This window comes from Lepeophtheirus salmonis, chromosome 1, assembly GCF_016086655.4.
Source record: "Lepeophtheirus salmonis chromosome 1, UVic_Lsal_1.4, whole genome shotgun sequence".
In the NCBI taxonomy this organism is placed as follows: Eukaryota; Metazoa; Arthropoda; class Copepoda; order Siphonostomatoida; family Caligidae; genus Lepeophtheirus; species Lepeophtheirus salmonis.
The window spans coordinates 29,687,180-29,710,885 of record NC_052131.2 but is presented as its reverse complement, the minus strand read 5'-3'; the positions used below and the strand labels follow the sequence as shown (position 1 = coordinate 29,710,885).

Sequence of the window (23,706 nt, the reverse complement as noted above, 5' to 3'; positions counted from 1 at the left end):
AAAGAAAGAGTGGAACAACATTCCTCTGGAGACTCTTCAAAATATAATTAATTCTATGCCTGCTCTTGTAGATGCTTTATTTGGTAGCAGAGGTTTTAAGATTGTAAGCTAAATATACATATATGTTTTTTGTACTGAATCATTTGGGTTTATTCAATGAATCATTTATTTTGAGATAAAGTGTATATTATTAATTACCTGACATCGTGTATGGGCAGGTTACACCTCGATCATGATGGACTCATTCAGGATCTGACAAAGATTATAGTTTGTTTTTTCCAATTATCGTAGCGTGCATTAGTCTTACATGAGGCAGATTTGTGAAAGTGATATTTGTTGAGTATAATAAACATACCACAAAAAAGGACACCGAAAATTATTGAGAATATCTTAAGCCTCTTAAATGCTAAAAATCATGTGCACAATATACACCAAATTCTAAAAAATAAAATTATACAAGATAAAACTCATATTTGGTAAGGTAAAAATGCCATAAAAAAAGGCTAATTTCGACAAAAACAACATTTTTCAGCTAAATAAATGCCTGTAATGGACCAAAATTAGCATGAAGAGTCTTTAACTTTGGCTAGGTCAGTTCTTTAACTATTACTGGGGAAAAAATATATTTGTCCAATTTTGGAACTGTCTAATGAGCAGTCACACCTTTTATTTACGAACAAATCTCACTAAATAAGTTAAAACTAACCCAGAGGTAATACTTCCTGTAAAGTATATGACTTAATTTAAAATGATTTGATTTCAATTATTAACTAGGTATTCACGAGAAGCTGTATTATAGGTATGTATATTACAATATGCCCTTGTTCAGACGGAATTTTGAACAATGAAAGCAGATAATCAGAAGTGTTGTAATTGTTACAACATCAATCAAACGCACAAAGTAGATGGTAAGAATACGAAATATTTAATATATATTTGTAGTGGTTATATTTATACTAGAGGGGATCAAGAGTTGATATGTTTTTTCTCTCTTCATAGTCTAGAGGAGCCTACTTATTTAAATTGAAAACGGGGATGGCTTACAACACTTGATACTCGTACTTATCAAGTTTCTCCAGGGTTAGGAAATTACAGAGTGGGGACTTAATACTTCTAGTAGAATTTAATTAAATTTTTCGTATTTATACCATGTCTCCAAGTGTAAGCTTGTCGGAACATCAAGAAAAAAGGCACTTTGCTACAGTTTCAGTCCCAAGAAAGCTGGAGGTCCTGTTGGGGTCTTCATCCGGACTCTCTTAAACATCAAAAAGGTCATAACAGTACCATGCAGGCCAACAATATGAAGGCATTCTGGGATGCCTCAATGTGGCCCTCCACCACCCAAGACCTGGACTTTGCAGTTTGGAGCGTCTTTGAGAATAATGTCTACCACACCTCTCATCCAAATTTGGAAACACTCTAAGAAACCATTATGACAGTGTGGTATATCATGGACACGGCCTTCATTATTAAGAGCCGATAATTTATTTACCGGCGTGTCGAGGCTGCTAGGGAATTCGAGGGACAACATATTAAAGATAATTTATAAACAAATCACAAATTGTCGTTTTTTGATTCCATAAAAAAAAAGTTTTTGTAATTTCGTTATGCAACTCCTAGTTTTGGGTCTTTACTCTGTACTTAGTAAATATTGTTATGTATATGGAACATTTACGAGAGAAAAAAAAATTCCAAGCATTTAATTATTTCAAAAATATTTTGTATGAGATTTGTTTATCTACTTTATATTAAAAAAAGTTTTAACATATTAAAGATTCACTTGAGATAACGTTTTTAACGATTTAAGATTCAGTGCAAATGATGTACATTGTGTAAGCAAAGCACTTACAGATAAAATAACTTACAAATAAAATAATTTCACCTTTGAGTCTAAGTAGCATACATTTATTTGGTATCTTTTATCACTAGTTGATATTTTTTTATTCTTATATAGAAAATAACTTTAAAAATTTGACAATAATTATATTTATTTGATCCTGAAATTTCCTGGAATAACGGAATATAAAATTTAGTTTCCCAGGATCTTGCTGAAGGAGAATTTCTTGAAAAGTGAGTAACCCACATGTTTGTATATTAAATTGTAAAAACACTCGTAGTCATTTTTCTTTTTTCTAATCATCCATGCATCCACTATTTTCCTAGGGTACTTATCTACCCCAAATACTGAAATATATTTATAATCTCTTGTGTATTGACTTCACTTTCTATCTAAATTCATAATTTCTTATATATTCTCTGTATCAAATAATTTTAGGTATAGTACCTTATGATCTGTCGTTCACGAACGTAATGGCTTTATGGGCCATCTCTTTGAATTCAACGACGGGAGCTGGCTTCCAATCAATCAAGAGCAGGCTCAGAGTGTCTGTAGGGGGGGGGGGTCTGAAAGGGGGTGTGGTTCCTCCAAATGAGGGAATTTTCGCTTTTTATTAGAATAACTTTCTGTAAGAATGACAAAATTTGAAGCAAAAATAGGAAGAAATTTGGTTTTTAGGATTTCTGTTCTAAAAAAAATGTCATTCGGGCAAATTATTCAGCAGATTAATTTTTTCCATCCCATAATCCTGCAGCAGGGGTAAATACAAATGTTAAATTTTGATATTTGAGGGGGGGGGGGCTACAACCCCTCCACACTACCCATTGCTGACGATTCTGTAATTATAATGCATCAATTAAAGTAACAAACAAATCTGAGGAGACTTGTGAGCCAAAAGAGCTGGCTATCTTTAGTAAGCCGAGCCGAAAGGGCTGGAATTTCCATTACTAATAGCACCTCATTCGTTTTTGAGCTACTAACAAATTCCGGTATTAAGTATGGAGTTTCCAATAAAAAAAAATTGTGCGTACTTTCTGTTTTCTACCCTAACCATAGATAAAGAAATATACTATAGCAACAAGTTGGCAATAAGCTTGATCATAGTTAGTTCTGTAAATAGTGTGTATTTTTCAGCTAGTCCCCTCTTTTGGAATTGGTAAACTGAAGAACGAATTTTCTTTTAATAAGCTGCTGTCATTAATATTTGACTCCTGAGTAGTGGTCTTATTTTCCTACCACATTAAATTATGTTCATAACCTGATTGAACATTCGGGTGTGCTCACAAAAGACGGATAGTAACCTTGAAGATTTGGTGTAGAATAATAAGTAGACTTTTTTTTCATTATTTAGTAAGTCTTGGGTGGGTTTACATCTCCCTGTAAAAGAAGAATTATGGATTATCTTTGGTGCAAATTGTTTTTCAAATGCATAATAAAATAATTATAAGTGTTTTTAAATATAATTTTGATATTTTATCTGACTAATGTTATTTTAAATGTAGAAAGATCTCTTCTCTATAGCATTAATTCATTTTCTCCCCACCGAAATCATATAAAAGTCAGCAGAAATTATAAAAGATCTTAATTTAGTAATACCATAGGTCTTGCTCCTGCCTTCTCTTTGTGCTCATACATAAATCACTTATCTACTAATGGAACTATTTGGGAGCAGCAGCCTAAAGCTTTAGCTCACACAAGTACAACTTGCTTCATTCTAGGACATTGGCTATCAGTAAATATAACTCTCTGTCAAAAAGGGCAATCAAATTGATGTTGCCCTTCCCAACCATCTATTAATGTGAGTCAGGGTCTAGGATTATGACTCTCAAAAAATCAAAGGCAAGGAATAAACTTAAAGCAACTGTAGTTAGCACTCATGGAAGCCCAACCATTGTTGGCGAAGGTATTCAAGCCGAGGGTGATGTGGCAGTGTCTTCTGCATCCCTTAGCCCTTAGACTCCAAGTGTGCCGGGATTGACTTTTCTAGGGAGTTGAGATCTGGGCTCGGCGGCGACCAGAAGTATTTTGCCCACAAGTACGTATTGACCTGTAGCCATTCTAGGGGTTTCTTTGCAGTGTGGGCTGTTACTCTATCTTGTTGAAGCACCCAAGGAGAATTGCCAACAATAGATTTGATCCATGGGAGAAGTTTGGTGTCCAGAAGCTCACCTTCTCATCAACTTCAGTCTATATCCTAAGGGGAACCCACACGGGATTTATAAACTTGCTGTTGGACATGGCATAACAACATTACTGAAGCGGGTGGTTTTGACCTGTAAGTACTCCTCTGCTACATCCCCAAATGTTACTACTCTATCATTCTGTCTGTTGAACACAGGGTAACAGTAAAAGTCTTCCAGTCAGAAAATATGACAATGAACCCACAGGTTCCCTTTCGGTGTTTGGGGATCTTTTTCGGACGCTCCACGCAGACCTTTCTATACTGTTCTCTTAACAGAGCCCAAGAAATACACCGCATAAACTTTCCTTCGGTATTTGTAAGAGACCTGGACAATGCTGATAGGGACTTGTTCATCTTTCTGACCATGTAAGCATTTAAGAAATTAGGTTTTTATTGAAGTCAGACTTCAGGTGGTTGACGACTTTGGAAGGGTTTCCACCTGCTCCTGGAGAGTGTCTGAGGTCTTCCCCAATCTGGAACAACACGGATACATTGTAAATCGTCTTCCTGGAGGCCAAAGTCTGCTCACAGATGGCCTTCTTGGATAATCTTGTTCGGAGACATGCTACTATCTCAATCCTCTTCTCGTACTGTGTGCTCATAATGGAAACTAGGATAATGTTTTTCTTAGCAATCGAAAACTAATTATGTGTTCCACAACATTGTTCAACTGCTCAGAATTTGCATAATAGAAATGAGTAAATAATAATAGTTGGGCGAGTAATTACGGCTCTTCAGAGTGGTAATTCCCTATTTTATCCATCTGCTTTCATATGTAAAACAAGAACTAATCAAAAATATTTTTTTCTCCCAATTATTAATACACAAGGTTATTCCATCAAGCGTATCCTAAACATGATTTTGGTTAAAAATATAGAAAATATGACCTCCTAGTATGCTTGAAAATAAAAGCAGATTATCAAAGTGGGTCTAGAGGGCTTTACATGAACACTTGTCTGACTGTCAGGTACAGCGTAATTGATTTGTCGGACAGGGTAGCTCAGTACTGTAAGAAAAAACAAGTGGTCCCAATTATTGCAATTTACATTGGCATCCATTATTTCTTGCTTATAACTCACGCATATGTGTTCAGCACAACTTTTCAAACATTAGGGCAACTAAATATAATTCTTATATTCTTAGTCAAAAAAAATAATGTAACTCCCTATAGTAATGACAATTTAAAGAATATTTTGGAGAAGAATAACTTATCGGTTATAACGTTTTATTAGGTAAGATGAAAGTAGATAAAATGTGAAGAAAATAATCGCAAATCCCATTCAATATCATGCAACGACATATGTAGAAATCCTTCGATGTTGTTGTTCAATTCTACTCCAGGTCCAACAAAGAATTACTGGGTGGTCCATTGAAAACTGAACACTTACTAATTCAATAAATAATGAAGATTGAATGATTGAAATTAAAAAAAGTTTTGATATATTCAAGCATAAATAATTAGTTACAATAAAACAATCCTGAGCTTACGTACAAATTGAGAAAAATACTTGTATGTGATCTACAAATTTCCATTTTCTTGTCCTAGAAGATCCACATAGTCGACAGATGACTCTTCAAGTAATTTAGTACTTTTTTGCATCTCTCAAGACTTAAGTTCTTCATCCTGTCGGATTGGAGATATCTTGGAGTCCTAATAAAGCACTTAAGGCCTTCGCCTTCATGAACTACCTTCCTGACGGTGATCGTGTCTACGTTGAACTCGTCTGGCAATCGGTGCATTGATACTGTTGGATTTTTCTTGATCTTTGCCTCCAGAGACATGAGAAATGTTTTATCTCACTTCAAACCATTTTCTCCACTTTCAGCCATCCTTTTGACTCCTTTCCCATTCTCTTTGGGAACCCTGATGTTCCAGATCACGGGCACGTCTGTAATATCTAAAATTATTTTTGGATAAACATCTGCGTCAATAGAATCTAAAACCCTTTGCCTTTTTGATTTCTGTTTGCTCCTTTTTTGTCTTATTTTGATTAAATCAAAATAATGCACAAGAAAAACAACACATGTATCCAAAAATTGCTTGAGATGTTATGTGAAACCTTCATGTGCGCAAAAAAAAAATAACTTTACGCAGAAAATTTATCTGTCGCACTCTATATATCTTTGGAGGAAATACAATACACGTGAGTACAGATAGCGTTCTTAAATTTGCATAATAAAACATAAACTCCAGCTTTCTTTAAATTATTCAAACATCTTCTTTTAGTCAATCTGGCACTTATATTTACTTTCCTGTAGAGATATCTTTATTATTAGGTGATATTTTTTTGATTCACAAAGTTTTTGTAAGGTTTTTATAGTTCCCAATCTATAATAATAAAGCAAGGTTTGTATGTCTGTGAATGCCTCAATTTTGAGAGAAAAAAAAATCAACAACTTTAATATTTAATATATGTGAATAAATATTGATTTTTTTTTTTCAAAAAAATTAATCTGTGAGCGTTCTTAACACCAATTTCAAAGCGGATTTGTCTTCCATTTTTCTCCTAGATTCATGGCAGTACCTAAGTTTTTTTTTTTATTCTACATGGTGTTGATATTGACTATATTTTTAAAACAATCATAGTGTATTTTTGTGTACAATAGAGACCCCTGCACCCTGTTACATGATATCACTAACCATTTTTAAAATTTATTTCGAAAAAAACAATAAAGTTTTCGAGTTTAGATTACAAATCGAGGTATCTTTTCATATTGTCCCATATTGACATGGGATCATTGAGACTCGGCTTGACTAGGACTATGAAAAAGTTGACTCTAAAATTGAATTGAATTTTGAAGTTTGTTTCAGGTGACTAATTTTGAATCAAAACACAGAACCCCTATTTTTGTTATTAAAGTACAGACTATGACAAATTATTGCAATAACCTCTCCATAATTGTTAAAGTTTTAAATTTGTATAATGAAAAAAATTTAGAAATCAATCCAATTATTCATTTATACTAACTACTTAAGACTAAAGCTTAAGGTATTTTAATTCACTTAATTGGTATATTGATTTGGGATAGGCAAGCAAACATCTATCATACCTTCGACAGTATATTATGAAATATATCCACTAGTCACGTACTCAAAATTAGTTTATTGATTTTTGCGTAGCGGAATAGGTAATATATTAATGAATTATCTTTAGTTACGTCACAATATCTTGTTTATTACATTTATAACTATTGTTTAACCAGTTATTATCTAATTGGAATGAGAGACCATTTTTACCTATCCAAGATTGTACATATATTGAGTATTAGCCATGGAACTCCGGATAGCAGAAATAACGAGAGCTTTTTTCTATTTTCCGCTAAAGTCATTTTTAATTTTATTATATATAGGAAGTAGTACCCAGAGTAATTAGGCGTCGGCTACATACAAGACATTGCTTTAATAATATAGAAAATATCTTAAGGGCGTCAAAATATTTTTTATTGGGTCGAAAATAGGAGGTTGCGTGAGAGTAAAAGTTATTTGTTTGAAACTATAAAAATGAGGAAATTTTAGAAACCAGGGGAGGGATTAAGGGGATGCAACCCCCCTCCCCCTCTCCCATTCTAGAATTTTTTAATGATTACAAGAAAAATTTAATATTTGAAATTTAATTAAACTTTTCTAATTTTTTCCAAAAATTTAATTGTCTGTGAAAAGCTATAGATTTTTTGGAATTTTTCTCCGATACAATTAATATTTGAATTTTGTTTTCAAAATAATTTCAGCATTTATTAATAGCTCCAGATGTTTGAAATTTTTCTACAAAAAATTTAAATTTAATTTTAGAAATTGTTTCAAAAAAAATCTTTTTTTTTTGAACAGCTCTAGATATTAAACTTTCCTTTCTTAAAAATTTTATTTTTTGTGAATAGCTATGGATTTTTAAATTTTTTTATAAAAAATTTAGTTTTTGAAATTTTTTTCGGAAAATTAATTTTTCCTTTTTTTCCCAAGGAACTGTTATTTTTGGAATTTTTTTCCAAAATAACAAAAACCAAGCCCTACCCAAAAAATATAATTCTGTAGAAGCCCTTAGAAACATACTAGTCTCAAAACCTTTTCTTCTTATGGTTTTCCTTATCTGCATTTCTCACAAAATCCCTGATATTTCATTTAAATGTTTTTGTGGAACAAAATATTAAATGAGTAATAGGTTTTTGTTTAATAAATTCATTGTGTTCAAACAGTGTTTACAATTAAAAACTTCTTGGATTTGCATCACAATGAATGAATAAAATATACTAAATAATTTATCTTTATCATAATGAAGGGAACATATTTCAATTACTTGCAGATGGTTCGGATTAAAACTACCAATTTTTTAGTAAGGTAATGTACATATATTTACAATAACATTCATCAAAGCACTAAGTGTATACAGTTCATTCACTATGATTTAATAACATTCAAAAAAGGTATGAAGATGTCTCTGCATGCTCCCATCAGCTAACATTTCTACACATAGGTTATTAAATGAACCAGCTTTTATGGGCCACTTTTTAAAACTTACATAAACAGGTGTATACAAAAATAAAATAGTTTGGCTGGCTATAGACAGTAATATAAATTGATAGTATTTTAATGTCAAATTTTAGGCTCTGCTACATAATTTACTTGATTGATCTTTTTTGATATAACTACTAATATAAATAAGCCGATTTAGGCTTGATGTTCAAGGAGTATTAGAGCTATTTTTAGGGTACAACACCATTAAAATATTTTCAAACATACTCAATGATATATATTTTGCACATCCAAAAGAGACTGTAAAACAAGTTTTTCATCTACAAAAATGTAAAAAATACATCTGTAAGGCCAACACTAAGACTGATATATATTGTCCAAAATGTTCAAACACTTAATAGTTTTTAATGTTTTTGTATATGGTTTATTTATAAGTTAAAGAAATAGGAAGCATTATTTGCGACTTGGACTTATTTGAGACGGTGGTTGAAGGTCTGGCACCTCATATGGATGTAGTCCTCTTTTATGGCGTCCCAGTGCTGGGTGACAATGAGGTTTGATTGCCTCAGGGTTAAGATGACGGACCCAGCAAGCCTTTTTCTCGACATACATCGAATAGGTGTAGTAAAGGGGGTTTCCATCAGGGTTGTAGGGGACCAAAATCTTAAAAGACTCATTCAATGAGTTTGGGAACGAAGGAGATGGGTTTATTTTATTGGTGGGGTTCACTTTCACAAGGCCGTTTTCACCCACTTTTTTGATAACTCTCTTCCCAACCTGGTATGAAACCCCGAGATCTCTTGGATGGACTTGAGGGGATTTGCCTGTGCTGTTTTCTCTAACTCATCCGTGTCCAGTTTGGCCTTTTTGACAGAGCCCTTCTTCCTCTCCAACGCTTCGGACTTGCTGACGGCGTAGACGGTTGTCCTGGAGACGCCCAACTCCTCGGAGTGAAATTTGTCGATAACATTCAAGTGTAATTTTCTATACCTGTACGTAAGTTAGTAAGATCACGTTTTGTTTGCTTCGTAATATTTATGCTTTACTGTATCGAAAAAGGAAATCATATTAATCACTCAACCTTCATTAACTATTGAATTAGTAGGTGTTCAGATTTCCATGGACAACACTATAAAAGCTGATAATTTTGACCCCTAACGCAAAGGGGTGCGTCTAAAAACTAAAGACCACGCAAGAGTTAAAATAATAGCTTAAGTGTATGCCTCAGTCCTACCATTGAAAAAATGAAGAACCCAGGAAATGATTAGGAAAAAAGGAAGGATTTTTATGCAAATGAGTTCATCAAACTCACTAAATCTCAATTCAAAACTGTTAAATATACAAATACATCCTAAATATAGCATTATCACTATAAATAAATCCTTGCATATAAATTGATTTTGATTTTTGATAAATTGGATGTAGTACCATATTGAAAAGTATTAGCCATAAAATGTAGATTTAAAGGAACAAAGAAAAATTTCAGAATGTATAACATTCAATTTTACGTACAGGGTTCATGATCAAGATGACACCTGTTAGTTTTCTTATAGAGAAGAAAAAAATCATAATTGTTTAACCAAATAGAAACAAATAAGAGACCGGGGATATGAACATTTTTAAAATTACTTGTATTCGTATGGGACACCTTAATATTGTATTGTATAAATAGAGTAAATTAAATAAATCTGTACAAAATGTGAATGTTATTAGAGAGAATAACAAAAAATTCCTTAAATTTATTTACATTCTTTGTACAGGGTGCACAAGCAGAAATGCATCATAGTGTTAGCATTAAAATAATCATCAAGAGCTCAAATATTTAAAGCTATTTAATAACTTTAGGCCTTGCAATTTATTTACTAATGAAAAAACATATCTTAGTTCCTTCAAATTCAAAACGTCCACTTTTAGCCTTAATTGCACCTACAACACGAAGTAAGAAGGCCTGATGATATACTCAACAGACATGGCAATCCACTCCCCTCAATGGAGGCAACCAGCTCAAAAGTATTTCGGAGGGGAACAACATAGACCTTGGCTGCATTGGCGTCCCAAATTTCAGCCTTGTATACCCTAAAAAAAAAAAAAAAAAAAAAAAAAAATTAGGATTTTTTTCCTTTTTTCTAAAAATTTTTATATTTGGAATTTAATTTAATTTTTCAATTTTTTTGCCAAAAAATATAATTTTTTTATGATAGCTAGAGATTTTTGGAATCTTTTTATCCAAAGAATTTAATTTTTGGTAAATAGCTGTAGATTTGGAAAAAAAAATTACAAAAAATTTTAACTTTCAAATTTTTTCAAATTTTAAATTGTATAACTGTAGAGTTTTGATTTTTTTTTTCCCCCAAAAAATAATTTCTTGAGAATGGCTCAGAAATTTTAAAATTTTTGAGAATGGCTAAAGACTTTTGAAACTTTAAAAAAAAAAAAAAATTTTTTTTGTGAATAGCTGTATAGATAGGAATTTTTTTTTTTTTTTGTCATAAGATGTGGATTTGTGAAATGTTGTTCAAACAAAATTTTAATTTCTGCATTGTTTTTGAAAAAAATTATAAGCCCCCTAACCCAAAAAAAAAAAAAAATATATATATAATCCTGCAGACGGCTCCTTAAATTGGTTCAGATCTGGTTAAAAAGAAGGGTACAATGTCGAAGGGCCTTGATTAACTATAAGAGTTTTTTTACTGTGGTCAATCTCGTGGCATTTACCGTTGCTTTTAGAACCGGGTGTTTTTGGTAGAGACCCATATTTCTTCACTGCATTACTGGTCGTCCCTACACTTTCATTGTGCTTTTTTGCGAGCGTGTGCATCGAGGATTTAGGATTGGCATCAATACTGTAACCCAGGGCACTCATAAACTTCTCAAATTGCTTTATGTTGTGGCTCTTACTCTCAGACTTCGGTTTATTGCTGGAATCAACATTAAATACATTCGTAATCCATAAAAAAGATTTCCTGTTCATATCTACAATCTTGACAACTTTCGAAACTGGAGTTAATTTAGCACTTCACGTTTATTTAACGACATCACGAAGCTAACTTTTTTTACGAAAAAATGTATGGCGTAAAAAGGAACATTTGAAGACTGCTCTTTCTAGCAATGTTTAAATGAATGATGCATTTTAGCTTACATGGACTGTACATGCCCCCAACAATAAATACTTTAGCAAGTTTAGAGCTTACCTACACTTTGCAAGATTTATTAACTTACAAGATATTGATTAAGAAATTTAATAAAAATCTCATAAAAAATATTTAAATATAATGAAGAAAAAAGATACCGATATATTTTGTTCAAAAGTTTTTTATCCATATCGGAACGCATAAATTAAACTATTCTTCAATTAAAGAAATTTGAATATTTTTGTCAATAATAAAATATTCATTTGTGTTTAATTTTGTTTAAAAATTAATTATTATTTCTGTAGAAAAAATAACGTTTATAATAAAAGCTCATGGGTAGGTACTCAATTTTGTTTGGATTTGTTTCAAAAAAAAAAAAAAATAGCATTAAGTAATATTACTTTCTAATATTAGTAACAAAAAAAATAGTTGTGACTAAAATTTGCTCATGAACAAATATAAAAATTGCCGCTTCATACTTCAGTTCAATTCAAGAGTAAAAGCTCAAAACTCAACTGGAAAAAGTACAAATCAACTGTTGATGAACACAGAGTAGGCTTCACCTATTGGTAATTTGGGTGCGAGTAACACATAAGTTTAGTAAAAATTCTTGTAAGGCAAAATAGAGCAAAGGAGGAAGGTGGTTGCGAGACATATGGTACTACTGAATTAATCTCTTCTGCCGCTTATACGGAGAAAATGAATGACTGCTATAAAAAGGAGAACCTTTAAGGTTTAAGAGAAAATGTCATAGTTACCATTTCCATCAAAATTGAAGAAAGGTTATGTTTTTGAACCTGTTAGTTTGTTTGTCAGTCACCAAGATTACAGCAAAAGTAAAAAATCGATTTTGATAAAATCTGTGTACAAAAATTAGATATGGCCGCAGTAAGAGGCCATTAAGTTTTTAGAGTTTAACAATATCCAATTTAAAAATGCATAATCGACCCTAACTTTGGAACTAATAGAGACAATAAATCTCAATTAAGATACACGGCGAAATATAAAATAACGAACAAAAAATAAAACAGAGCACTTACAACAACGGTTTTGAGTTTTTTTTATAAACCTAGTTTTTTAGTTACAAACTACACAACTCTACAAATAAACAGGAGACGCCAGAAGGATTATTATTTTCTTTTTTTTTTGGGGGGCAGCTAGGTTTTTGGAAGTTTTTTGAAAAACGTTATCCCAAGCTTTACTCTGGACCGAGGTAGCATTTTCTGATCCAGAATTTTGATGTAAGCATTTGCATTGAGCTTCTCCTTCCCGTACACAAAAATGGGAGGGCAGACTTCACAACGCCCAAGACCATGGTTCTGGCTATATTTTTTGTTCTGAGGAGATTTCAGAGTGAGGCTGAGACATGATCTGGATGTTCAGTTGCTATGTAGCGTCAGTTGTACTTATTTACAGTGGCATCAACAGTGAAAACTTTGTCATTAAAAAAAAAGAGCAAATCTTTTCACAAATTTTGTTGGCAATGACAAAATTTAGAATCATTTTTGCTCTTTCCAACCATCCCTGCTTGCTCTGTCCATATGTCTTGTTGTCCTTCTCTGTGATTTTGCACTAATGTCATTGTGGAGTTAAAATAATAAAATATGCCACTTGATAAGATCAACCCTGTAAATAGAAGGGACATAGAAAAGAAAGATGTACTTGGCTGTCGATCCTTAATTCAACTCTGAGTTTAACATGAACTTACAAGTGATCAGTTTTTAATCAACTGTGTTACTGTCCGTCTTTTAGCAACACACCCACTTTATATTTAGATGTTCCCTCCTCAATAATTAAGATATACAAGAGTAGCTTTGGAAAATAAAAACACGTTGCAACAACATTAAGTGTCACATTCGTTTAAGGGCATATATTTAACAGCTCTAATAAACTTCGTATTAAGACCGTATAAAAAAAAAGCAAATGTATAGCAAGCTTATATGCAAAGTTTTTTTAAAAAGGACTAAAAAAAACTTCATGTTAAAGAAATACATATGTCATAAAAAATTGTCAAATTCTACAATTTCATAAAAGTAAGGGATTTTCCTTTTTAAGTGAAAAAAGAGTCTACATCTGCCGGTTTTTACTAGTGTTGGATTTGAGTTCAAGCTATCGAGTTCAAGTAGTTTTTTTAAACTCAATATCTGATTATACAATTTTATAAGTCATTAAATTTATTCCTAAGATTTTGTTATACTTATTTTATTTTGTGCATATAGCGGGAGTGTAATTAAAAATACACAATTTGAATTCGAAATTTTAAGAAAAAGTATGTCAAAAAATAGGGGAGCTACAGAACTAGTGCTTGTACAGATGTTGGGACATGTACTGCCATTTCTAATCTTTAATGTAGCCTCCATCGACTTACATAATGCATTGATACGCCTCCAGGAGCTATGAAAAGTGATTATAAAATAATTGTAACTTATGGATTTCAAAAAACACATCAACGGAAAAACTTGAGTGCTTCAAGATTCTGTCCCTTTATCGAGCAGACACTAGCCTGGACATGAGCCAGAAATTAGTGATGCAATCTGGCTAGAGCAGGTTCTGACGAAAATTTATGTCAATAATGGACGCTCCAACATTACCAAACTCTTTCCACCTGCCATCTTGACGGCATTCCGGATGGTATGCTACTCCTAGGCTTCTTATCGATACCAATGCGGGCATTAATGCCCTCCTTGAAGATGTAAATAGTCTGCCTGCTTGCTTTAGTCAAGTTAAGATCACTTTTGGTATATGTTCCGTGGAAATTAGACTAGCAATATCGATTTTTTTGTCTCTTTGTCATGCCATTTTTCGATTGATTGTGTATTTTTTTTAGATGGAGTATCATTGCCAGCTGATTAATTCATCTCTTGTACTTTTCTTATTTGTATCATTTATAAGTGTCCAATTTCAACATACGCACCTAATATTCTATCAGCCGCTATACATAACCCTCTTGCACGATACGAGATAGCTGAAGTTTGATGTAAGATGTATGGCTAGAACTTATGTTTAAACATTCTAGCTATCATCTATTAATTTCTTCGTATTTATATTATTCAATATTAGCTATGAATGAAGAATGGTTATAAGGATACCTAGGACCGTAAAACTGAAGGACTGAGGTATCGGTCCTAAATACCATTGAATGGTGAAAAAGATTGGACTAATAAAAAAAAAGACGGATTATGTTAAATAAGAGAATATACACACAAAAAATACACGTGGAAAAAGATATATTTCCTTCTTTTTGGAACCAGTAGAGACTTATGGATTTAATCCACAGGAGTTATTTACATATCTATCGAGTCATCGTGTACTAGATATCATTTAAATTTTAAGGTGTTGGGACTTTAATCTGCCAGAATTCAGTAGCTCAAACTAAGGAATACAACAATAAGAAACATTTTGAAACAAATCATGGTGGAAAGTATGGCAAGTAAAACGTATAAAAGAAAAGACATCTTGCAGAAAAGTTGACCAAAAACCTACAAGGGCAGCAGCAAGTGTTAACCCGATCATCTGAGGGTGACAATGACAATACTATAGTGAGCTTTGAGATTGTAAAGATTATCTCCAAACACAAAAAGCCATTCCTTGAGGTTCAAATAGTAAAAGCGTGCTTACAGAAATTAGCTGAAGTTAAGTGCACACAAATGCTAAAAAGTGTTTCAGATGTATCTCTTTCACGCTTCACTATAGTCAGACGAGTAGAAGATATGGGCTCAGACATAGCATATCAATTAAAGGTGAAGCTAAGTAATATTGAATACTATTTACTTGAATTAGATGAGAGTACAGATATCAGAGACACAGCACAGCTGGCTGTATTTATTCGAGCTGTAGTTAAGGATTTCAATGTAGCTGAAGAACTGCTTCACTTGAACCCGTTGAAAGGCACTACAAGAGGTGTAGATATATTTGAAGGTGTTCAAGCATCACTACAGAAAATGGGAATTGAGGACTTCAGGAAATGGGTATCACTATGTACAGATGGTGCATCATCTATGATTGGTTGTCAGAATGGCCTCATTGCCAAAGTACGTGAGTTCAAGCCAGATGTTATTGCAGTTCATTGCATCATACACCAGGAGATACTGAGCGCTAAACTTATCAATATGGATCATGTCAACTCCGTTCCAGTATACATAGTAAACTACATACTCTCACGAGGACTACACCACAGAGAGTTTCAGGAGTTTTTGAGGCACCTTGAGAGCCAGTCTGAGGATGTTATTTATTTCATAGAGGTTCGCTGGCTTAGCAGAACTTCAACAATGCAACGTTTCTGGTTATTATTTAATGTGATCATTATGTCCCTGAAGCTGAAACAAAAAGAGGCACAAGAACTGTGTGATCCTCTCTGGCGAATGGATCTCGCGTTGTTAAATGATATCTCTCAAAAATTATCTGAGCTCAATGTCAAGCTTAAAGTACAAAACAAGTTGGTACATTATTTGTCTAAGCACCTCCGAACATTTGAAAGAGATCTTCAGCTCTATTAAAAAAAATCAGTTGTAAAAAAAGTTTACCATTTTCCCACCCTTAAATCTGTCTTTAATGGCAACAATGAGATCCTGGATAGTTATGCTCAGAGAGTAGCAGTACTTAGGGAGGAGTTTTCCTTTCCTTTTAGAGTTCATAAATCTCAAAAGCGAAATGTCTGCCTTCTCATTGCCTTGTAACTGTGAGATAAGCTCAGCATCTGTACAGCTACAGCTTGAACTGAACGCACTGTAGGAGGAGGATACTCTCAAACAAAATTTCAAAGAGATGAACCTGATTGACTTTTATAAGTCTTTACTAGCTGCAGATTACTGTAATTTAAAGCGGCTTGCCAGATCAAGCTTCACTAACTATGAATATTATAAAAATATGCATTTAATATCTTCTGTCATTCGTAAATAAAATACATGCATGTTTATTGTTTCATATCCAAGTTGTATATTCTATTATTTCAAATGTAAATAAAAGCAAAAAATACCAAATCAGGGTTTTGTGGTGCGGCCCCGACAATTATTGCACTCTGAAAAATGGCCCTACTCTTGAAAAGGTTGCCCCACCCCTGCATTCAAGGAACATTTAAAAAGAAAAATATGGCTCAACTGTTCCTTGTTTCAACTGGCTCATGTCTTCCTCCTATTACCTATGTGTCTTTAGTATTTAGAAAATAATACTAGATTTTCTTTTTTGGAACAGACGTGGGCATATGCGTGTATTTGTATTATATAGTAAATCATTAATCACTCAAACGACTTTCTATCCTTGGATTTTTAAACAAAATGCACAGTTTTAATCCTTTTCTGCAACTTCCTTTCGATGATATGGATGTAGAATAATTAATCACACAAAATGGATATCATGTAAACAATATGTACGAGGGACACTCACTCCATTTCACTTTCATATTTTTTTTTTTTTTTTGCCCTTACGAAAAAAAAAATCTGTGACTTTCGTTACAACCTGGGCTACTTTAGTTCTTGAGCATTTCTTTGTGTATTTAAGCTTGAGGCCAACAACAATTAGGGTTTTTGATTTTTCTCAGTGTTTTTACCTCTTTTGTAGCGGGTGTATTTGAGACTTTACTTATGGTTTTACAGTGCGTATAAGCAAAATTGCATCATGCATTAAAACAAAGGTAAATTACAAACAAATTTAGGTAGGGCAATAATATATATTATGTTTGAAGAGCAGTCTTCCTTTTTACAGCATTTTTTTTTTTTTTTTTTTGTAAATATGTCAGTTTCGTGATGTCGTCGAAAAAACGTAGAGTTCTTGATTTGTGAAGTGGTCATGATTATAGATGTGAAAAAGCCCACTGCTATGAAGGTCAGGAAGGTGTTTGAGGCTGATCGCAGCTATGAACAGAAGTCTGGGTGTGGTGACAACAAAATCAAACGATTGGAGGAGTTCATGAGTGTCTTGGGAGTTTGAGGCAGTTCTTCAAACCATGATGGACAAGCTCGTAAAAAACCCAACTTCAGTGTGTTAGTGAAGGGACGATCAGGAATGCCGTGAAAGACATGGGTTCCAAGAGCTACGTCCGCAGAAAAAACCCAGCTATTTACACCAACGGTAAAGCCCACCAGATTGACCAAGGCCAAAAAATCCAAAATTAGAGGAAGGCCCATTTCTGACCTCCTTTCTCAACAAATGCGAACCCACTTGCTATGGAATTTGGGGGACCATCGAGGCCAAGGTCTGTGCTGTCCCTCACAGAAATAATATTGAGCTGAAGGCCTCCATTGTCCAGGAGTGGATGGCCACATCTGATGAGTATGTCATCAGAGTGTGGAATGTCTTCTTACCTCTTGTAGAGGCTGCAATTGAGGCTAAGGGTGGCCTCAGAAAGAGTAACAAGGATTTAAGTCCATGTCCTTATTGTTGTAATTCCTGCCTATGTCATTGCTAGATATGGAGTGGGATTTGTGTTCATTTCTCTAAAAAATATAGCTACTGTAAACAAATTTAATGAAACATTTTGACAGCTAAGCTGCACTTCTCTACACAATTCTTCAGATTTGCAGGATTAATAAGATGATTATTCATGTTTTTTTTTACCTTATATTCAAATTCTTTAATTTTCACAATTTCATGATTGTCAGTAGGGCAAAAATTTAAACTTTTCGGAAAAAAATGAATTTTTTTCAAAATTTATATCTATTTACAAAAAAAAAAAAATTTAAAAATAAAATTCACAGGTTCTAACAAACTATAAATTTTTCCAAAAAAGAATAAATTTTAAATATTAAATTTTTTTAAATAATTATCTAAAATTCATAGTTGTACACATATAATTAAATTTTTTGGAAAAAAAATTCAAAATAATAAATTTTTTGGAAATTTAATTCAAATACTAAATTTGATGCTCTGCTACATAATTTGCCTCAAGAACGAAAAACAGTTCCTCCAGCCCACTCCCAGTTCACACCCTTGCACATGTTCCATTGAATTTACTCAAAAAGTGTGAACACACTATCAAAAAATTTTAATAAATTATTTAACCAATGGTTCGAAATTTTTTCCCCCAATAAAAAAATTGTTAAGTATGTATATAATTGACCTATTTGTCTATGCAAAACAATGCATTATATATACACTGAATATAGGTACATAAATAAAAAACAATTATGAGACATGCAAGTAAATTTGGCTGAAAATAAGTACAATTATGTACATTATAAATTATTCGTAAATGAAGGATTGATTTTTTTTCTTCTTGTGTTGACTTAATATGTTATAGAATGAGTCACACGTAATCTCCAGCATTTATATTTTACGCCCTGGCCTTCCATCATACATAATGAATATATTTGTTTTCATGAGGAGTTTTACTCATAAAGAGAATATTTGTGTGTTTGCACTCACAATTTGAAGAATGTTTTGAGGAGAGCAGGTTAGCTGTCTTGACTTTTTATCAGATGAACTGCAAGCAGCTGTGAAAAGATGGAAATAAACACAAATCCCACTTAGTATCTAGCCATAAATAGGGATTTCTCACATGTCGATCATCAATTCTACTCAGAGCTCAACAAAGACTTACACTTAAAAGTAGCGATGAAAATCTGTTGTATTTCGGGCCAAAACCGAAAATCAACATGGAATTTAAAGAATATTTTGAAGAAGAGTAGCTGAGCTGTTACAATGTTTCATTATATCAGCTGTGAAGAGGAAGAGGGGGAGAAGGAATCGTTAATTGTTTGGTGAGTGTGAGAAAATATTCATATAATCAAATTTCATATTTTATAATTAAATTGCAGGTATTTAAAAGTATCATCTTTTCCACAATACTATTCTCTCTAATTCATGAAAATGTCATCCAATTTATCTTGACTTTTAAGAAAGTTGTCTTGTTTTATTGAAATATCATATTTTATTAGATCACAGATTTTGTTGTAGGTTATAACATAAACACTGCGAAAAAAAGGCATGAAATTTCGATGATAAATTCGTCATAACTTCCTTAATACCGGGCCGTGCAGAATTATTTACCCATTTTTGTTCAGAACATATCTTGGACAATAATGACATTTCGAATGACTTGAGAAACAATTTATTCATACATTTTTACAATAATAAAATAGTTTATGATCAAATTTAATCAATGTAGCCACCATTTGACTCAATGCCACTGGCCAGGCGACGTCTGAAGCTGCCACAGACTTGCTGGATATAATCGGCGTCCATGTAGGCCCAGACCTTGTTGCCAGCAGCCTTTAAGGTATTTATGTTCTTCTGTCCTTTTTTGCAGGCCTTGGTCTCCACGTGCGTCTAGATAGAGAAGTCTAGTGGGTCCCGATCTGGGCTCTGAGGGGGCCAGTAGTCCTTGGGCCAAAATTTCATGTTGTCCTTGAGCCACTCCTGAGCTTTCTTGGAAGCGTGGGCGGGTGCTCCATCTTGTTGAAAACCCCAAGGAAAGTTGCCGGCTATGGATTTGATCCACGGAAGGACCTTGGATACCAGAATCTTCACATAATCCTCCGCTGTTAATCTGTAGCCAGTAGGGAACCATACCAGCTTCATGGCCTCCTCGTTGGAGACCACGAGACCCAACATCATCACCGAAGTAGAGTACTTTGTTGATGCCACATAGCGGTGCTTATCTTGCACATCTCCAAAGCTCACAACACGGGCATTTTGCCTGTTGAAAACAGGGTCGACCGTAAAAGTTTTCCCATCTGAAAAAATGATGATGTGTCCAGATGAGCTCTTGATATCAATCAAGATTTTCTTGGCTTGGTTGTGGTCCTCTTGAACACTGCCTCTACTTGCCTTGTTGAGACAGTGGGTTTCCTGCCAGCACCAGGGGAATGCTTGAGATTACCCCCAGCCTCCAAGCGCTTGGAAACGTTGTAAATTGTCTTCAACGAGGCCCCAACCTGTTCTTTAAGGTTGTTATGAGGCACCCCCGCTCGGAGGAGAGCTGCAATTTCGATCTTCTTTGTTTCCTGATTGGACATGGTCTCACGTGTGGAAGTTGTTACACTCTCAAAGGATTTTTGTGTATTTTAACAGTAAAAATACGAAACAATCAGATTGGTTGCCACAAAGCCTCTTAAAAAGTATATTTACATCACCAGTAAATAATTTTTATATCAAAATGTCTTTTTTACCATTTTTTATTACAAAAATAAGTTTAAAAGAAAAGAAAAAAAATAGAATTTGAAATAGGTACCTACATAAGGGAAAGGCTGCCATTAAACTTAAATTTCAATAATCAAATTTTATTTTTTATCTACTAGCCATTAATTCATTAGCGGTATTCCTTGAGATTTAAGCGTAAACATAATACCCATTTCTTTTGCAATTGCAACATTTCAGAGCTAGTTTATCATTTTTGTAACTATTATTAATCTTTTTGTTTAAATAGTAGTTAAATACATCTTGAAGTGAATTTATTGTTCAAAATTTTATTAAGTATTCGATTTCGATAAATAATTTTTCTGAAGAAGAAAAATTAATTTCTTGTGTTGTGCCCATGAATAACGAAAAAATACCCATTAAGAATTTTAATTTTGAGGAAAGTTTGTGACCTATGGACTCTAACAGTCGGTTTATCTTTTCCATACTTTAGTTGAACTAAAAATTGGGAAACTGTATCTCTTATAGCAAGTTTTAACACAAATTCTGGAAATAATTCTTCTTAATCTACCCATACTCTACCCATTTAGAAAAAGAGAGATGGTAAAAATAGCATTGTTTAAATTTTTTTTATCTGATCTAAGTAGAATAAAAATATTTGGATTTACAGTCTATGCAGTTAAAGTATATAAGATTCTGGTAGCAATATCACCACCTCAATGAAACGCTACTTGGAAAACATTCATGAAGTCCCTTTAAATATTTTATCAAAAATAATACTCTAAAACTATCAGTCTATGATTATGTCCAGAAAAAAAAAGTTGTCTTGGCCTCGAAAATAAATATTTGATCAAAAATGTATCATCTGGAGAAGGCAAATGATTTAGAGAATACAACTATGCTCTTAATCCAAATTATGATCCCTTGTCTTGCAATAGGGTGAATGAATATTCTTCTCCCTAAGAAATACAAAGAGGATAAAATGGGGGTTAAGGATATACTGAAAAAGAACATATATATTGTCTAGCATTAAGACTACGGCATTCATCTCCATCAAAGATCATTTTCAAGACAAGTCCAGTAATCTGGTACAAAAGTGTATTTCTGGTAAGACCTTTTTTTGGATCTCATAGTGGAGAAATATTAGTAATCTTTTGAATAACAAGGCTATAGAGTTTGGTATTATCAACAAAGTTGTAAGTATCACTACTGATTATATTCCAAATATTTATTGCGGAGTGCGCCAATCAGGGTTGAATACGACATAGATTGTTTGTTTTGCACATAGTTTGAAGTTCATTGTGGACAATGCAATCGAGAATAACAAAGAATTAAAGCAGTTTTTTTTTAAAAAAAGGATAGCAAAATTAGTAACCAAGATCAAAAAATTTCCTTATGGTAAAGAACAGCTCTTTGAAGCTCAAGAAAAGATCAGTCAGAAGACCTTACATGATAAAATACAAGGTGCTTCAAGATATGTTTACCCGAAGGAATTCTTTATATCTTCTGTTGGAGAGATTTTTAATGCTCAGGTTGGTTCATTTTATTAAATCTCTTATTTTTTATTTATTATTCATATACATACTCGTATACACCAAATTTTTTGCTGTGGCACTGAATGGCCTCAGCTATTTGTAAAGGGAAACAATAAAAATAAATTAATTTCAAACTAGAAGTCTACCAATATTTAAATTTCAGCCGATTCAGAATTTGATACCATATTATATTTATGAACAATTTGGATACCGATTGCAAAAATAACTCCATATTAATATTATGTAAAAAGAAATTACATAAACAAATTACAAAAAGGATTTACTTTCTTTAATGTTTAACTATTAATTAAGTAAGGCTCGAAGAGATAAGTCATTAATATATCAGTCCTAATTATGATTATAATTAGTTGTAAATCATTTGAAATTAAAATTATTTCAAAAATAGTTACTTAACGTGCTCAAGAATCAATTTTTCATGATTGGTTCATTACATATATTGCCCACACTACTGAATAGACTTTCATTTTCAATGGATCGACCGGAATTTGTTATGTATGTCTATTATTTTTTCACTTATTATAATGTAAAAATAAATCAATTTAATAAAAATAATTTTATTGGATTTTTTTCTTCTTAATAATCTACATAATTAGTAAGCACAGTTATCGGAGTAATCGGCAATATTAAGCCGATTCCAATACTTAAAAAAAGCCCTATTTTTGCCAACTCCCATGCATCGGTACACTCCTATTTAAAATTAATTAAAACTCCACTGAGGAGTTCGTTTTTTATCCCTACATACCACTTCCAATTGGTAGACCAAGTATTAAGTGTCAGGACGCCCGATTTTGAATTTAAACAAAGTGAAATGTATAATTAGATCTGCTATCGGTCTCTTTCAAACTATATGGAATAAATCAAAAAAAGAAATTTTGACGATCGATTCCGATGATTGGAAAGTTATTGAGGGCCTTCTGTAAGTTTCAGGAGATATGTATTCTATTACAGTAGAGCTTATCACCAAAAAGAAGGTCACTGCATCTAAGACTGCTCCACTCTCAAAGCTGTTATTAATTCTGTGCAGAACACTGTTTGTCAATGGCCGTTTTTCTGAGAAATTATCTGTCGTAAAGCTTGTTCCTGATTTGATAATCAGTATGTGTTCTTCTATTTGCTGAGATAGGCCAAGAAAGGCTCATGACTAGTGTAAGCTTAATCCATTATTCTCATGCTTTCAAATCCAAGTTCGATAGTCTTCGATTTCTGTTCTTTTAGCCTAATGGTATGGATCTTTTTTATTGTTACTGCACAAAACTTCATACAAGAAGTTAATGCCACGAAGATAAGCATTAATTAAAAAAAAAATAATCAATTAAAAATAATTTATTTATTTTTGCTATACCAATCATAATAATTATTGAAAATAGGACCAACTCGTAACAGGAAAAAAACTTAACTATTTATTAAAATATATCCCTCTAATGCCTTGTTTCATTCCATATCTGACCCTAATATCTATT

General features: G+C 32.9%; 2 protein-coding genes across 3 annotated transcripts in view; both read left to right on the top strand.

Annotated features, from left to right (window-relative positions):
• Positions 1-23,706, top strand: part of LOC121127151 (FMRFamide receptor) — a 176,322-nt gene that overhangs the window by 2,809 nt on the left and 149,807 nt on the right. The gene's annotated exons all lie outside the window — the stretch shown is intronic.
• Positions 15,266-16,114, top strand: LOC121114839 (general transcription factor II-I repeat domain-containing protein 2-like). The gene has a single exon (XM_040708966.1). It carries the CDS (start codon positions 15,266-15,268, stop codon positions 16,112-16,114), a length of 849 nt encoding a protein of 282 aa, XP_040564900.1.

Bases quoted from the DNA above. Each gene is read 5' to 3' on its own strand.
- LOC121114839 (XM_040708966.1), top strand. From the start codon at position 15,266: ATGCTAAAAAGTGTTTCAGATGTATCTCTTTCACGCTTCACTATAGTC.